The 18,786-nt window shown below is 44.0% G+C and overlaps 2 protein-coding genes across 6 annotated transcripts in view; one reads left to right on the top strand and one right to left on the bottom strand.

Moving 5' to 3' along the window:
• The window catches only part of SYN3 (synapsin III), a 251,896-nt gene that overhangs the window by 92,490 nt on the left and 140,620 nt on the right, over positions 1-18,786 (bottom strand). The gene's annotated exons all lie outside the window — the stretch shown is intronic.
• Positions 12,823-18,786, top strand: part of TIMP3 (TIMP metallopeptidase inhibitor 3) — a 39,933-nt gene continuing 33,969 nt past the window's right edge. Inside the window, exon 1 of the mRNA XM_074871321.1 lies at positions 12,823-13,299. Within this exon, the coding sequence (XP_074727422.1) occupies positions 13,176-13,299 (124 nt within the window). The 5' untranslated portion in view covers positions 12,823-13,175. The remainder of the gene's footprint in view (positions 13,300-18,786) is intronic.

Below are 18,786 nucleotides of genomic sequence, written 5' to 3'. Positions count from 1 at the left end.
CCCACTAATTTTTTTATTTGTTTATATGGAAGTAGCACCCCACTCAAACACTATCATCGTCATTGTGCCAGGTGCTACACAAAAATGGAACAAAAAGACAGTCTGTCTCCCAGAGGGACAATGATTTTCATATTAGATGAGGCAGACGGAGTGCAAACAAGTAATGAGCTAATACTAGTTAATGTCAACGGTCTAGGACTTCAGCTTTGCCATTGTTACAGAGCTCACATTCCTGAGTCAGAGAAACCATATTTTTGGGAAGGCTCAGTGGAAATTTTTTGGGATGGTACCAAAGTCCTCCCAGGATTCCAGTTTTCTTAGTCTCAGCCTCAAAGGAATTTACAGCTGGCTTGGGCAGAGCTGGAAGTCCCCACAGGAAGGATTTTGTTGATATTCACTCTTTGTAGGACAGTGAGCTTCTCTGTGAAGGGCAACACATATATCTGTCCATGTCCATGGCACCACACCCGCTAGTCCTCCAAAGTGGATAGAGTTTCAAGGACTGACATAACTGGGTCCATCTGCCCAGGGATTATTAGGAAAACCTGTAGATGGGGGGTGGGGGGTGTGTGTGTGTGCGTGGGCGCACTCCTTCAGTTTGGACAGGAATTATTTCTCTCTGAAAGTGAAACAAGCTGCCAACTCTACTTTTAAAAACGAAGGGGATCTTCAGCAATCTGCAGAGCTTCCAAGAATCTGTGGGAAGACAACATGACAACATGAGATGGTCCCTGTGCCCCGTGCTCTGCTCACTGCCGGGCTTCTCCCTACTGCAGGCAGCTTGTCTATGACTCTGCTAACAGTGACGCTGACTATAGTGTCCTGGCTGGATCTCTGTAGAGTGGAAAATAGCTCCTTGTGCAGCATAGCCTCACCTGGGAAATACCTGCAGGCACAAAGAAGAACGATAGGCAGCTCAGTAGATCTGTTTTATATGCAGACTGACTGCTTCCTGCCAGTCAGAGCAGAGTGCTACAAGCAGTCTTGTCCAAGTTATCCTAGTGAGTCTTATTTCCGGTCCAACACAAAACCAGGGCTGTCTGCCCAATTAATAACATAAATCTGGCCTCTGTCAACTCAAGGAGTAGTGCTCTCCTGTCCTTGAGGGACATAATAACTACTTTTTTCTCCTCCTTAACAGCTTCCCAGGATTCCTTACACAAAGCCTTCTTAAATCTATCAACTGAAAATAAAGTTACTGATCTGATTCCCAGGCTCTGGACTTAGTTTTCTTACAGAGCAGAGCCAACATCTCTTCCAGATCCCTTAAGGGTCCATATGCTCTTCTACTGTCCCCAGTCCCACACATGCATCACTCTGAGCATATACTTTTGCCCTGCAGAGCATCCTCTACAGATCTGTATGTAGAGACGAGGGGAGATCAGGAGAGGGAATCCACAAGAAATTTAGGGAAAGAAGAAGTGCTGCTGTTGCTCACATTTCTGAGAAAATTTGGTTGAAATAGGAGTCATCCTAAACCTTTTACTTTCCTTTTGTACCCTCTGAACATCAGATTCATCAGACTGTACAGCAAATTTTGTGGAAGATAAAACATTGACATCAAATCATCACAGGAGCATAAAGCAGGTAAGACTCAGGCTTCTATGAAGATGGCACCTACAGTGTGAATGCCACATGCTGCAAGCTCCTTCACTTCTGACATCACCGCTTTATTGCCACTGTGTTCATTTTGGTGTTCATTTCTCTAACATGTACTCTATGACCTTTGGCGGGGACTCACTTTGCCTGTTATATATCAGCACAGTGTTTAGAACAATGTGGTTTTGGTTTTCCTACAGAAGAACAGTGCCAAAAAATAGTGCAAGCATGTCAGTCATAGTCTGCATAGGAAAGGCAGTGTCCATGGGATGATAACATCTTTGGTGGTTACCATAAAATTTTCAAGAATAAGTCATTCCCTTCATATACTTTAAAAACACCCCATGAACTCGATATGCTAAGAACTTCTAACATGAATGTATCTCCCTTATTTGGAAAAAAGCAAATCATGCTTCCAGTTTCCTGATCCCACTTAATTGTTGATATTTGACCTGCAGATTAGAGGTTTTCACGTCATCTGTCAGCCCACAGAGAGTATCTCAAGGTTCACTGTGTGTGAGAGATAGGAAAGGGACATTAGGAACAGGCCAACCACAAATAGCTAAAATTAACTCTGAGAACTGGAGTGCTGAGGTCTCTGAGGAACACTAGTCAAAGAAAGAAAATGGTCGCTTGCTAAACTCCCACTTATTCTACTGCCTCTGAGGACTCCTGGCTCACATCTCTGCCCAGACATCCTACATGGCTATTTAAGAGGATTTTCCTCACCTCTTCCTCCTCCACTGGCCATCATTTTCCTCTTTTGTAATTGCAGTACAGAGTGATATGGGATTCCTGCTCCAACAGCAAGTTGCTGAGTGGAAACAGGAAACGGGGGGGCTATGCAGAGTGCAACTTCTGTGACAACATGGATGTCACACCCATGTGCAGACAGGGATACTTCTCACATATGGCAATGATCAGCAGTTCCCCGTTTTTCTCCCCTTCCCTCTTCCTCTGAAAGGCTTACAAAGCCCTAGAGGGGCCATATATCGAGTTAGAAGCAGTCTTTAGAAAGCATGGCTGTGTGAGGCCTCAGTTATCATGGAACATGATTTCTTGCATAATTCTTTTAGATTCTCTGAGGCCAGTAAATTTGAGACTGTAAATCTTCACGTGACAAGACCATATGGCCTTAGAATAAGACATGGAGTGAATTAGAGAGTGACAGCCTGTCTTCTGCAGAATCTGATTAAGGGAATCCTTTGAGAACTATCCCATACGTGCAGTCATAGGCATGGCTTTAAAAGCTGCCCTCCCTCCTCCTTCCCAGAAATGCCTGATGGAATAAGAGTTTTTTTGCAGCACCAGCTTCTCCTCTTTTCTCCTTCCTATTCTCAAAAGCCTTTTCTCTAAATAAAACTGAATGACTATGCCTGTCCTTCAGATTATAGTTTCAGGGGGAAAAAAATAAAAGATTGTTTAAAGTAATCACATTGATAGTTGTGGCCACACCTTAGGGGAGTTGGAGACATTGTCTAAGTTAAGGAGATAGGTTCTGTCTCTGCAAGGAGAAGGACATGCTCTCACATTCACTGGGAATAAGTTTTTGCTTCCTCCAGCCAGCTCTCTGTGGTACTATTTGCTTACATCCATGCACGGCTAATGCTATACTAGCCTCTCTAGGCTAAGTTGCCATTATATATGATGTTTAGAGGTGAAGGTTTATTCCAGATGGGGAAACCAATTTCAAATGAAGTAAAAAATTCCCTTCCTAGCCTGCTCCTTCTCCTTCCATATGGCAGGCTGTGCTCTCTTTGATGATCTTGTTTCTTTGGCACAATAAATTGTTTGAAACAAAAGTGACTTTATGTAAGTATCAGTGAGTGAAGATTTTCTCCAGTAATAGATCATTTAATCTGAACAGTGGGAGAAAGAATTGCAATGCTTTTGGAAGGCATACCCATAGCTATCCTGTGAGACAAGGGAGACCAGATTAGTGCCTTCTAGCTGCACTAAGGATTTGCCTGCATTGAGCAGACCTCCATCCCTCCCTTCCCTTTCCACTCACAGGGGTTGTGGTGGTTCTGTTGAACTTCAAATGAGAGAAGAGGAAACAAGATTTTGATTTAAAAACGCTCAGTTGTAATCTACAGAACATGAAGACATGGCTTAAATGAAAATACATAAAATGCTCATCTATCTACTGTCTTTCATACTGTCGGGTGCTGGGAAAAGTCTGCTGGAGAGCCACTGTTGTTAGAAACTGCTGTTGCTCAGACTCTTTGTTGGTTGTTTTACATGAATTATCCCATGAGTAGAACTGTAGATCCCTCCCATGCATTGCAGAACTTTTACTATGAGAGCACTTTCCTCACTGACCTTGGCTAGGTGTCTAGGGAGAGCCCTCCTGCCTCCCTGGCTTGTGTGGTGAGAGCTCAATCTCTTGCAGTTAGCTTTAAGCATTGCTTAAAGTCACTGCCGCAGCTACGAGGAGATAGCAAGAACAGGAGCTATGCTGTGGAACAGTGCCTCAGCCAACTATCAGCCATAGGCACAACAGTCACCAGAGGAGAGAAGAGAAAAGCAGTGGAGAGGAATGTGCAGTACTAAGCTACTGTTGGACACCAACTACCACTAAAAATGTTCAGTACCTCTCCAGCCTCTTAGCACTTGTGATGAACCACTGTACTGGAGCAGTCCAGGCTCCCACAGCAGGGCACTTGGGCTAAAACTGAACCCCTGGCCAACAGGCTGTGTGAGATTGGGAGGCACTGTTACTAAGAGCAGAGCTACAGAGAGGTGTTTTCTTGCTCAGGGCACATATTCAAGATTTGGTACCTTTATAGCTCAACTCCTGGTATGTAATCTGTACATATATTCAACAACTTCCTGGTTCCTACCAGCTCTGGATAGTTCTCATTGCTGCCTCTGCTATGCATTTGAAGTCCTTCTTTCTGGATAGTACCAGTGGGGTGCAAGCACATTTACCTACACAGTGTGTCACCCCTTCAGAAGAGCACCCCCCCATGTTGCTCCTGATACAAACACAGTTAAAATCAAAAGGAGTTGAACTCTGCCAGTATAGGACACTCTTTTTTTAGGCTTCCACTAATAAAGCATGTGATCATAATCTTAGCCCTACAGTACCTGGTAAAGATACTTTCATTCAGTGCAAAGGAAAAACAGAGAAAGTTTGCTCTGTTCTTCTTTCTTGGCTTCTCCTCCAGCCACACTATACCTCGTTACAGATTAACTCTTGCTGCACAATGTCTGTTATCACTTGCAATGAAATCGAAACCCAGGCTACTTCGCTAAATTAACAGAAAGGTTCTGTAAATATACTGTGATGTCTTCCTGTACTTCTGTGTCCCCCACTGAAACACCCCTCAGAAGCACACAGAAAGTCACAACTAAGGGATAGCTCAGGGCCTTCAGATTGAAGGAAAGTGGAAAAGGGGATATAGATTGTTCCCTCAGTCTTCAGTGGAGAAAGAATACTATTTTCACACATCTGTGCTAAATCAAACACTGATCTGTTCACTCCTGACGTTAATACATTAGGTGTGGAACTCACACTGCTGACCTGAAAAGGTCCTTTGATGAATGTATTGATCTTCACTCAGGAAGAGCCAGACAATAAACAAATGACTTCGTCCTCACTCCAGGCTGCAGATCTACCATCTCCTCATCTTTTGTCTCACACTGTACACCAAGATTTATGGAGAAAAATTCCAAAAGAGTGAGGAAACAGAAGTGCTGCCTTTTGCTCCAGAGAAGAAAGAGTTCTGTCCTTGAATTCTCACATCAGAAAACCCCCAGATTCTACTGCCTGGGACCTTGAGTCTGTGTGGGAAGGCCCTGTCGTAAGTGAGCTGTCAGCTGATGTTTAGAATACAGCATTGGTTTGGGAACACAGGACAAAAGCATTGAAAAAGTCAATTTGGATTTAAAAAAAATCCTGTGCCAAGGCAACAATCTCTGTTGGGATCTCCACACAGAGGAACTGCTTCTCACTTTTGACACTCATGTGCTGACATGCATGACAGGAATTTCTGAGTTTGTTCCCTGCTGGGATACAATCCTCATCATTAGAGACTGTTCTTGTAACTAACACCTTTATTTGCAGTTTCAGGGGAGAAACTAGTAACAGCTGGACTATGGGAATGAAGTAACTGGCTTATTTTTGTAGAAAGTTTTTGCAGGTTGTGCAGGGAGAGGCAAGACAGCAACTTTTCCTGCAGCTGCACTTGTTCTGCAGGTAAAGAGAAGACCCTTTCTTTAGACCCAATAGCCTGACACTGTCTCCAGGCTCATTTGTAACAAAAAGAGGAATGCCAGCCCACTGGTGCTGCTCTTTCTGCTTTCACAAGTATGGTGATTTCAGAGAATTCCAACATGCCTTAAAACCAGTGGCACATCCTAGGGACTGGCTGACCTACTGACTATGGAGGGACTGCAGCTCTGCTAGCCTCAGGATTGTCTAAGAGATACAGTATTATTGTCTCCTGCCTGGGATCTTTCTCTACCTCCCTACACTCTCACAGGGCTGTGGAGACCACTGTATCCTGATAGTGCCCTCTGACAGAGAAGGGGAGAAACATTATGCTGAGATGAGGGAGCGAGCTCAGTCTGTGCCCTCAGAAGGCTGGCGAGAGGCAGAGAGGTGAAGTGAGAAGGATCTTGTTGCTCAACATGTCAAAAAGGTCGTATCCTCAGGCTAGTCAGCTCCCCTCCGGAGAAGCTGTATTCAGCTCTCCTGATCCTCTGTGCCCATTCATCGCTGTGAGAAGCCAGGCCAACTCTTGAGAGAAGACCAGGGATGTAGTACCCAGCCACTTTCAATGACAAAAATGGAAGATAGGAAAATGAATTTCTGGATCGTTCAGGAGGACTGAAAAGCAGCAAGATACTCCCTTACAACTGCTGAGCAGAGTAAACCTCATCACAGGAGAGCAACCCACTGTAAGCAGAGAGCCTTGCCAGTCTGCCAGGCCCTCTGTCTGCTAAACATCAGGGAGCTGTTTAGACCCCCACAAATACAACCAGCAACTGCCATGGCCAGTACTCAAATGCAAACCCTCTTTCACAGAAAGAGACATTTCCTGTACAGTACCTAGGAGGAGGCGCTATGAGTAACTGATATTACAGTGAGAGATAGAGAATGTGTAAGTGCTGTTCCACATTAAACCTGGGCAGGACATTAAGGCAACAGTGAAAGAAAGAAATGAGATCTCTGATGACCACACCAACCTTTAGGCTCTCATCTCACAAAAAGGAAGGTTTGCCCCAGAGCTGCTCATGGAGCTGATGCAGGGAGCAGATGTTACTGCTTTTCTGTGTCTAGCCCTTCCTCATCAAACTCCCCTCCAAGGCCTCTACAGAGATACTGTCTTCTTCAATTTACGCTGCTGGAAACATCAAACCTTGATTGCAGCCATGAATCTGCTCATGAACTCTGCTGGCCACAATGCCACAGAGCTGCCTTAAAACTCTCTTAAAAATGTGAGGCATTCCAGTCATTTTAATTACTGTGCATTGCATAAGCCAGAAACCAGTTCATACAAAGGAACAACTGAAAAGTGATTTTCAATCGCTCTCACTCTGTCCTCTGCTTAGTGTGAACCTCCAAAGCTCTGGGAACACCAGCTCTTATTACCATTTGAAGCACTTCATCTATTTGAAATCTCTTTGTTCAGTCACTTAAAGCTATTGATGCAGTTTAAAAGGGTTTAAAAAAGAAAAACAAAACTTCAATTTGGAAATGGCTACAGCAGCATGAAAGCAAAGCAAGAGAAACTGAAAAACTTATTATGAACAAAAATTAGAGAAAATTAATTGCTTGGAATGAGGCACAGGCAGGTAGAGCCAAGCAAATCACGTCATGTTCTCCCTCCCCAGACTCTGTCAGACCATCTAATCGCAGCCTCCTGGCTTGAACCCTGCATGGTACTGAGCCCTTTGGCCCTGATCCAGAAGTGCACTTAAGCTTATATTTAACTCTGTGCATGTAAATGGTCCTGTTGACTTCAGTAGAGCATTTTGTGTGCTTAAAGTTGAACATGTGCCTTAGTGTTTTGCTGGATTAGGGCCAAAGAGTGCAGTCACCTGCAGGAAATATTTTCAGCTTGATAAGGCTGTTAAAAGTTATTTTCTGGTTGCCCTTCTGCAGCTGATGCAACATCACAGCCTGATTGGAGGATCCCTGCACTACCGAGAGGGTGATTTCATATTCTACAATCCTTTATAATGTAATATTCCTGGTGACACATGGTGCCTATGGTCTGCTCCCACTGGGTGCCCTCGGTAAGCACAATCTGTAAAGGATCCTTGAAGATTGAACACAGTATAGTTAGAGCTGATGAAGGTTTAATGGTGTGCTTCTAATTAAAAGCTTGGGAATGGGATAGAATGTTACCTATGTCTGGCTTGCATACAGGAAGGTGACATAATTCCTTTGCAACCTCAGAGTAAGAGATCAAATGACTTTTTTTCATATGTATTTATAGAATCAAAGACATTTTTGAAGAAAGAGTCTTCTTATTTTAAGTAGCATATGAAGTTCACTGATACAAGGGAGGAATTAATAGAAGAGGATTTTTAAAATCTTTTTCACACTTGTAAATTATAACAAGTACAAACATTTTAAACAACAGTCTTCTCAAAGGATTGTGTCAAAAAAAAAAAGACATTCTAAAAAAGAAACAGATAATCAGGAAATACAAGAATCTTTTGCTAATGCAGTGTGTGACCACTCTGTACTGACCTACAAGATGACATGAGTGTGCTGTAAAAAAGGACATCAGATAGCTCCAAAAACACCTATCCTTTCCCACCTGCTGTATAAAAGCTGAAAAAAAATGGTATCTCCTAGAGAGTGTGATGCTGAGCTGGTGTAAAGATATGAGGATTGTCAACTTCAAGAAAAGTTTTTAGGACAAGAGGAGGCCTTTGAGCAACTTGGCAGCTGGACAATTTAGAATGCTAATGGCAGGACTCCACGTTCATGAATCAAGTTATGTTACTGTGGAAAAGTTAAAATGGAAAAATGCCCATAATTCAGAAGCTTTTAAAATTAATATATTGTTAAGGAGGTGGCAGAACTGTTTGGACTGCAGGCCGGAGGCTCCTGACTTCATTCATGCCATGCGCAGATTAAGCCAGCTGAGGTCTGGTGATGAGCTGGAGTATTTTCAGCCACTACATGTGTCAGGGCTTGCTTTTTTTTTTTCCTGGTGGTGGTGGTAATGGGGGGTATTTCTCTCTCTCTTTCTCTCTTTCTCTCTTTCTCTCTTTCTCTCTTTCTCTCTTTTCCCCTCCCTCCCTCCCTGCCTTTCTTCCTGCCTTTCTTCCTTTTCTCTCTCTCTCCTTTTTTTTTGGCCAGCAGTTTGAGGAAGCCTTTCTGTACTACTTACATTCAGATGCTTTTGTCAGTTCTGAAGCAGCCGACATAGCTCACAATGAAATGTAATCAGAAGGGAAGTGAATATTCCTTTAGTTCATTTACAGCAACACCTTATGCCTCTTGAAGGAATATCCCAAAGTGTTTTTTGGTCCTTTCCAGCCACAAGCAGGACTTATGGAAGGAAAATGATATTGTTAATATGCTCCTGATGATATAAACTGCAGTGAGTATCTGTGGAAGCAGAGGGTAGTTCACTCTCCTGAAATTTAACCAAGACACCCAGCTTGACATAGTTCCTTTTCCAAAGAGTCGGTTCTTTAGATATTGCAAGGAATCTAGCTAGCTAGCTTCATCCTCAAGAAACGCACCCATCTCTTGCAGCGCAGTGCCCCCTAGCACTGTCTCTACACATTCATGCAGGATGGAGGGAAGAAGGCCACTTCGCTCAGTCAACAACACCTGCAGGACATGGTTTTCCCTGGGAATTTTCACACCAACTATTGACCCAGCCCAGTCATGCTTAGCTTGTGGGATCCGACAAGATCACAGCGTGAAGTGGTGTGGCTGCCTGGTAAAGCAGAGAGATCCTTAATTGTGTTCAACAGTGTGTTCTTGGTGGAGGACTGGAATAACACAGACTTCTTTATTTGGTGACATTAACCAAATGTGAACTCTAATTTTCTCATATGAAGATCAAGGTCTTTATTTCCTCCTCCTTTCTCTGTTACATTGTTTATGGCATATAAGGCTTAAAGTTTTATTTAGGCAAAGGAGCTGAATGCTATTTTTTATTTTATTTTTTCCCTTTGCAGTTTCTCCCACGCAGACAGGGCATTCAGATGGAGTTCTCCTTTCAGTTCCTTCATTGACTTTCTGTGTTACTTTGACACCATTATCAAAATTTTCTCATATAAATAAACACTCAGAACCCCTGCCTGGTTCTTCCAGAGTGCACTTTACTGGTAGGTGTCAAAGGAGAGAGGCTAATATCGAATATCTAATAGATATTATCAGAAGGTAATATACAATATCTCTATTTACAGATGACAACATAAATGTACAGGCTGGTTAAATAATTTAATGAAGGCCTCCTAACAGGACACTGGCCAGACTGAACTTTCCTGAATATTATTTACCTGTGATTTACTAAGACAAAGCACTCAGGTTTCTGTGTATGAAATGTACTCTTTAAGTGGCAAATAAATATTGTTATTATTGTACAGTATCCAGTCCTGGTTGAAAAACCTGTATCCCTACTACTATAGAGAAGTTCATCTCTTTGAAGGAGAATATCTAAGTAAGTGTCAAAAAAGCAGGTGAATCAGCTAAGCCCTAACTGACTGAACACAGGTACTACCACCCCAGGCAATGCTAATACATGCATTAAAAAAATTGTGGATCACCTCTCAAATACTGGTACAGAAGACAGTGATAAGCCTTGTCACACAGACAGCCTGCACACCATCCCTTCCAAACAGATGTGCTCTGCCACTGGATCAAGCTGTGGCACTCCTTTTCATCCTGAAAAGTAATGGCAATTTACTTCTCTGGGTTATATCTGAAAAGTGAACTAGTTCCTGTAATGAGCACACACTTGGTGTTACTTTAACAAGCTTGGTCAGTCTTACTGTAAAGGAGCTACTTCCATGCCTGGAGGGCCCTCTGTAACTTCAGTTACTTCTAGACCCCTTCCCCTCCCATTTCAGAAATTGAGAAGATGACCAAAGGGTTTGTTTTGCAGTCTCCTCTGAATGTGTCCTGCATCTGTGTATTATAGTCACTCTTAGCATTCACACAGCACCCAACATCTTTAAAGCTTATTACAAAGCATTCAGCTTGTTAGCCCTCCAAACACACAGGATAGGTGTTATTATAGAAATGAAGAAACATAGTCAGAGGAATTACTTGGCCAGAGAGCAAAGGAGGTGGTGCTGGAGTTGTCATTATCATCTAGTTGTGTGTGGGTCAAACTCTTGCTTATTTACACCAGTGTCAGGTTATGGAATAACTCCACTTCTCTCAGATACTGATCTGAGATGTTGATAGACCAGGTGTATCATGATGTTGGTGATATCAAACTTTCTACAACAACAACAAAAAACCTGAAAGTGCCAGACACAGCTCATTTTTCTTCCATGTTACTCTGCTGAGGTTGGTGGAGTTGTTCCTTGTTTACACCCAGTGAGACTGAAATGACAGTTCAATCTGATGGATTCAACTTCAGCTGTAGTACCTTGAGCAGACAGTCCAAGTACCTAAGGAGTTTTTTTGCATAAGTTTTCTCATATCGCAATTTGGAGCTGAATGATTCAGACACTAACGTGTCTCGATTGAATGTCCTGTTTAATATCCTGCCTCATACGTACTCGTATGATCCGTTAGCACCTCAACACCATCTAATTTTTTCAGTGTGTCCACTAATACACATTCCTGAGAAGATCCTATCACTATTATCCCCATTACACAGACCGGGATTTGAAGCACAGTGAGGCAAAGGTGTCACACCTGTGTTTCCCACTGTTGGCATTATAACCTTGATCCCTACAAGTAACACCCAACTTGAAGCTTTTGTGTACTGATGTTCCAAATAAAAGCCCGTGTTTCCATAAGACTGGAGGTTTTATTTTTATGTGGATGGTATGATTAAAGAAAAGGTGTAGGCAGGCTGTGCTTCACCCAGATGAAGCAGAATTGTAAATCTAAAGACTTAGCTGACTATTTAGAAATTTAGGACAGCTGGTCCCTGGCCTTTAATACCAGCATAATTTATAACTAGACATGCTTAAGTCTTGTAAACCCTGTGGAAAGTACTCTGACATTATACACACTGGTTTGATAGTGTGATTAATCACCCCTCAGTCCCCTTTGCAGGTTAATAAGGCTGTCTGTATCTTGCAGCTGGCAATCTCCTTCCTTACAGTCCCAGCTCTTCTATAACATTTAAATTTCTACAGCTGATAGAAATATATGGTTCCAAAAGGGGATAAGGGAAAACAAAACAAACAGGATTTTTCTATAAATTCCACTAAAGCTGCTCTACTAAAATATACTTTGAGATTAAATGTTGGGAGTGCTTTTTCCAGCTTGGTTTTAGCAGTTTATGACCCCTTTCTGACTGAAAGCCCTGCGAAGGGCAAGTGATGGGGGGTGGTGGTGGGGTGACAGGAGAAGGAGCATTTGAGCCAGGTTAAAAACCACAGGATAAAATCCTGGTTTACAGTTCAGCTAGGTCATGTCTTTCCTTTCCTCCTCTTTTCACTGCCTATTGAAAGAGGAAAATAAGCATCAACCCACATTCCTCTTGCATTTTCTGATCGCTTTCTGAAAGCCCTTTAGAATACTGTTTCACCTCCTCTGGTTTAAAATCAGTTTGCAGACAGCCGAGACAGTTTCGAGGGAAACAGACCAAAAGTTCCAAGAGAACAACAAACCCCGCCTGTGTTTTCCAAGTGCCTCTTCGCACCCTGAGGTGAGAAGCGGGGCGGCCGAAGGGAGACAGGTGTTGACTGGGGTGGCGGGGGACTCCTCAGGGCCGGGGCCAGAGCCGTCCGCGCACTGACGGCCGCGGGACAGATACCCGCCCATAAGTCGGAGGGGCAACTAGTTGTTAAGAGTTTGAACACCACCCCTCACCCCCGGCGGCACCAGCGGCGGGAGGACGTAGGCCGGGGCGGGAGATCAGGAGCTCCCCGCCGAGCGGCCGGCTACCTGCACCCCTGGCCGCGGAGCACCCAGCGGCCACCCACCCACGCACAGTGTTCCCCGCGCTATTCCCTATAAGGCACTGAAGCGGCGGCGCGGCCCCGCCCCGCCCCGGCCCGGCCCGGCCCGGCCCGGCCCGGCCCGGCCCGCTGGCCTCTCCCGCCGATGAGGTAATGCGGGGCTCCCATTGGCCGGGGGCGGCGGCGCCCCCGGAGCCTGAGAGGGCGCGATCGAGGCTATAACTGCGCACCGGCTCGTCAGGCGTAGCGCAGCTCCGCACCCGCATCGCACCCCTCAGCCGCTGGGAGCTGCGGACCCGCTGTGCCCTCAGGCTTGCGCCGTCCCGCTGAGTGAAGGCGGCGCTGCCTAGGCTAGCGAGAGAGAGAGAGAGAAAGAGAGAGAGGCAGCGGGAGGAGGCAGGCAGGCGGTCGCGGCGCGCCGGCTGTTAAGAAGCGAGGGTAAAGTCAGGCGAACACGACAGCGGCTGCCCTTCTGCTCCGCAGAAGTGAGGAGGCACCTCGGGGGTAACATGACGGCGTGGCTGAGCTTCCTCGTCGTGTTCCTCTGCAGCTGGAGCCTGCGGGACTTGGTGGTGGAGGCTTGCACTTGCGTCCCCATCCACCCGCAGGACGCTTTCTGCAACTCTGACATCGGTAAGTGCCGCGGGCCGGTGGCGCCTCCTCGCCCCTCAGCCGCCCCGGGTGAAGTAGCCCCGCCGGGCTGGGAGGGCTCTCTGAGAGGCAGCCGGGGCTCCTTGTGTGGGGAGGCGGCACCTGCCCCGCTGTGGTGAAGCCTGCCTCTCTAGAAAGTTCTGCGGAACCCCGAGGGGGTGCGGGCAGCAGTCAGGCTGTCACTATAAGTAAGCCTTTGTCCTACGAGTCACCCAGTGAAAGCAGAGGTGGGGTGGGTTAAACCAGTGAGGGGTGACCTGACCTTTCAAGACAGGTCATGGCTGCATACGCTTGAGTTAATAAGAGGAGAGGTGTGTGGTTGTGGGACCCCCCCCCCCTCCCCCCACCCCCAGCCCTCCTGAGGTGTGATGGGGAATGAGGTGTGTTCCAGCAGCAGGCCCCGTCCCACAGCAGGCAGCCTCTCCAAGAAATACTTTAAAGAAATCAGTAATTGTAAGAGTGACTTGTTTCCTACAGCAAGACAAAATCACAATTGGAGGTGTGGGCAGCCAAAATTTCCTCCACAACCTGGTGATAAATAATAGGAGGCAGGATTAGGACGAGTTCTCTCAAGCCAGGAAACTGCCCATGGAGGTTGGTGTTGGAAAGTGCGATTCACATAGGCTTGTCGTGCTGCACCAGTAACTTCAGGAGGGGCTGGAGAAGCAGGTAACAAGTGCCTCCACGCTTTCTGCATGCTATGTTGTGATCTTTGCAGCTGTGGGAGGTGTGCAAACGTGCATGCTTTTTGGAAAGTTGAAATCCTTTTACTGGATCCTGGGTGATGTTCTTCGCTATGGGTTTTAGCATCCCTAAGGGTCTTTACTACACTAACTTTAGATAGGGGACAAGAGGAGCACCCAGAATCTCTGAGGAGAAGGTAATGGAGACTCTGGTCTCAAGTCCTTTGGTTTGTTTGTAGCCAAGGGTGGTTAAACAAATACAGTTGCTGCTTGGTAAGTGTCCTGTGACAAAGTATATGAAATCAATTAGTGGTGTCCTTTGCGTTAATACTGGACACATGTCCATATAACAGTGAATACAGGCTGTCACTTCAGCAGTTGTGAGTGGACTGCATGAGTGAAGTCTTCTTGCACCTCTGTAGGTTGTCTTAGTTGCACAGTGTAAGAGGACTTTGTACTGCTGGTACCCACACAGTACTGACTCCAAGTGGAGTCTGGAAAGAAATCCTGGCAACTGCTCTGTAAGTCAAACAGAAAATAATTCTCACTGCAGCAGAACACCCATTTGCTATGAACCCTGCCAGTGGCTCTTTCAAGTTAGCCAAGCTTACTGGCAAAAAAAATATCTCTCTTGCCTTTAACTCTTCTACAGAAACTGCAGTTATGCCTGGTTATTCATGTCTGGTTTATATAGTGTATCTGCTCCTGAATGCCAAAAAAACCATTACATGTTAAAAGTGCTGGGAAGGTTACAGTTTGCTTCAGTGACGATAGCCTGGAAAATATTTATAAAATAGTTTTATACTGGGGAATTCTTCCAGGAAACTGCAATATTCAAAGTTCTGTTGCCATTTTCATAGTTTGGATTAGCAAGTGTGGCACTTAAGTGGCAACTGCCAGGGAGATTGTCCTTTCTGTGAAAGTGAGACTGGGAAACCATTTTTCTACAACTAAAGCTGGTGACAACATGTGGCCTTCATTAGCTGCATTTTGGGAGAAGGTCTACTTTCTCACTGCAATTAGGTCATGTTATACTAGATTAAGGTAGTTTTCAGTTTAATTCAACTTCTTAAAATAGTGTTAAATTTTTGTTATGAAGACACACTGACAGTGTATTTTTACTAGACGCATAAGTGACTAGGGGTATGGTAAACTATGAAGTTTCATATAAAAGTGCTCCTAAACTTTAGGGCACAAAGTTTTTCTGTTTTCTACTCTGATTTCTGGCTGACTTCAAAGTCATCTTCTTCATTTCTCCTTTCTCTCTTCTGGACTCTTCATTATATCATGCCTTGGCTTTGCTCTGAGACATAGTAGTTCAAAAAGTTGATGTCAGGGGGGCTGTCAAGCCTTCAGACATCACGCAGTGCAAAGGAGGAGAAACACAGGGGGAAAGAGCAACTCATTCTAGTAATGACTTAAATGCAAGTTTGGTTAAGATAGCAGCTCTGTGTGATGGGTTGAAGCAAAAGTAAATCCTTACATTTGCTAGAACTGTCTGGAAAATGTGATGTTTCTACAGGCTGATTTTAGTAAATGCTGTCATGTTCTTCATGTGCTGAAAGGGCAAAAAGCGCACTAAAGCTTTCCGGCTTTGGAGGAGTTAATCATCTCCATGGAAACTGATGGCAGTGTACTAATGCAGTGTTTAGACAGACTAAACTACACACTGGGTTATAAAACACATTGTGGGGAAGAAAGGGACTTGGCAGCAAGTTTTTATCGCTCTTGAAACTCCTGACAAAATACCAGCTCAAAAGGGAGGAGTCAATGCAGTAAGGGCTAGAGCAAAAGAGCTTTTTAAAATAGCTCCTAAAACAATATAAGAAATTAACTAGCTAGGTGGCAGCCTAGGAGAGGCTTTTCTTCTTCAGAAACACTGAATTTTGAAGGAGAAAGTATCTAGTTTAGGAGTGTAATGCAAACTCTTACTGTTGGTCTTTCATGCCTAGCCAGTGAAGTCGTTTCTGATGTTTAATTTTTTTTCTCCTTTAATCTGATCTCACTAGACATTTAATTTTTGATCTTTCTGTGGCTCAGTTGTGATACAGCCTCCCAACTCCGCAGTCATTAGAAGGTTTTAATCTTTACAGAAACAGATGGTCAGATAAACCCACTGGAAAGGGCAGGATTTCAATATGTACATCCTTTGAAAGCGAAGGTTGTGGTCTTCTAAAGGAAGCTTGGAGTCCATACACAATGATAATTTTTTTTCTTTATTAAGAAAAGGAAGGGGGTGGGAAGAGGAACTACTGCCAGAGTTGTCACAAGGGGTCTTTTCACTCAGCCTGAGTGTTCCAGCATGATGAATGGAGCAAAAGCGAAGAGGTGTGTCTCATCTGGCCCTCTGAGGTTAATCAATAATAAAATTGCCGGTTTAACTCTTGGCTTTCTTTAACTGGATTGATAAGTGCCAGAACAGGCAGTACAATAATTAGACAAACAGCAACTGCTATGACTTGCCATCTGAACTTTGCTTCCTCCAATCCCACCCCCTGCCTATGACCCCTTCCAGATGTGAATATTTTTCTTTTGTTTGAATTAAGAGACCTTTTGAAAGAACAGACACCAGGCATGCTTTGTTCCATTGTGACAAAGCTGTGACATTTCCAGCTGGACATAGCTGACATGAAAAAGGCTTGTTTGTACTTTTTTTGCAGGAGCAGCAGGAACTTTTGAGCTTGGCTGCTGAATGTTGCATTCAAAGGTTTGGAAAAACACCTCCTGCCTGGCTCCCTCTGCCCCACCTCCCCTAAAAAAAAAAAAAAAAAAAGAAAAATATGGCAAATTGCAGGCTGGGTTTTGACAAACCAGTCTGCTAGTGATAAAGAAAGTACTTCGTCTACTCCACACCTATCTCACTTTCATCTCTTGCATATACTTCAGAAAAGAGCTATGGCACTACTAGCTGTCTCCTACCCAAGTTCAAAGGAGCTGAAAATAACATTCCTTTCTATAGTTTGTGTTGAGGGAAGAAATACCTGCTTCAGCAAGGGTGCTGGTGGGTAGTGCCCCTCTCCATTCTAAATAACTTCACTCTTGATGAGTTGGAGTTACCAGGCTTTGGGGAGGTGACCGTAAGCTCTTGGAGTCCCTTGGTGCTAAGGAAGCCATTCGTTCCTCCACCCTGCCATACCTATAGCACTGTGTTCACAACACCTGCAGTGGCTAGCCTCCTTTGAACCGAGAATGTGATAGGAGAAGAGCAAGAAACAGCAGAGAAGGAAGAAGCTCATGAATTTGTTTGGCCCAGAGTCTAAGCACCTAATTGAAAACCTGCCTTTTTTCTTTCACTGGTTTTCTTGATCATTTCACCTTCTCACTAATAAGCTAAAAGAGATGCAGAACAACTTGATCAAACATGAGATTTTCAACATGCATTCTTTGCCTTGACATAGACTCCATAGTGATGTCATATGTGCTGTCTTATCCTTTAAGGCAGACAAGTAAGGTCTGCTAAATTAATTTAAAAGTTAAAATAAACCAGCTCCAATTAATTATTATACCAATCTTTTCAGTTGAGATGAATTTAAAACAAATTTTTGGGTTACATGTCATGATAATGCTTGCAAAAATGTATCAACTTTGGAATCAGACTTTTGTTGACGAAGTAATGGTGTGGTTTCATTTTTAGACTGGACTCCCTTTGAGGCATTTTAGAAGCAGGAAATCTGAGAAGCGTCCTGTAAAGCTTTAAAAAAAAAAAAAAAAGTACTGTTAATTCCATTTTACATGGGAAGAAATTGAGGAGATTTATTTATCTTTTATGGAAATCCAATGTTCATGGTAAAAACTGGTGAAAGAGGGTGTTCCTTGTGCCTGGTCATGTCTTCTGACAGAAGGATGGCTATTCTAAAATGAATGAAGTGGAAATAGAAGTTGCTTGTTTGATGTTTTGTGGTGATTTGCAATTAAAGTCTGTAGCAGAATAAAGAGAACACCTTGTAGGATCTGGAGTTTGTCACTTCTCCAAATGTACATATTAAAAAGAAAAATGTGGAAGTTACTGTTTGGAAGATGTAGTGCAGAACTGGTATCTTGTTACTATTGCATATGCTTACTCCAGATTTCCTGCAGGAAGTACTCCTGCAGGAGTACTCCAGCAAGACCTTTGAGGCAGTGGAGAGATAATGTTCTAACCTTGAGCCTTCGAGCTTCTTGCTTTATGTAGACATTTCTTTCATTCTTATTTTCACTGATTTCCCACCTGTTCTTGAGAACTCTCCACCTGTCAACTGCTCCTCTAATCTTTCTGGGAAGAGTGGGCTGGTGGGAACATAGTTATGTACAGCCATATGCAGTACTAGCATTTTGTAGCATAGCAAAAGTTTTCATCTATGGTTGGGAAGGGCCTGCTTTGCTCATGTCTGTCTTTCAGCATGAGCAGATTTGACTGACCATAAGAGAAGTGGCACAAGGTGATGCATTTGTTCTCAGCTTCATCAGTGGACTTCACATTTTCTAAGACACTGAATACAGTTAGTCCTGCCCTTTCAGAGAGTCTTGTAGATCCGGGATTGGTATCTGATGAAATGGATCTCTCACATGCATAATCTCACTGAGAGTCGTGGTGGGCGGGGCCAGGAAGCTTTAGTAGGAGCACTCAGTGCCTTGGCCTTAATTGGCTGTTAAAGCTATTGAGATGAAAACTTAGTTTTTCAATGTAACAGTGTTGTCTGGGGTCATATTTCTTTTTCCTCACAGCTCTAATACCATGTGATGCTCTTATGTAGCCCAACCAAGCATGCATCACTGAAGAAAGGTTTGGGCAGCAGGTCGTTAAATG

Source organism: Strix uralensis, chromosome 5, assembly GCF_047716275.1.
Source record: "Strix uralensis isolate ZFMK-TIS-50842 chromosome 5, bStrUra1, whole genome shotgun sequence".
In the NCBI taxonomy this organism is placed as follows: domain Eukaryota; kingdom Metazoa; phylum Chordata; class Aves; order Strigiformes; family Strigidae; genus Strix; species Strix uralensis.
Note: the sequence above shows the minus strand (reverse complement) of the source record. Positions and strands in the feature narration are given on the sequence as shown.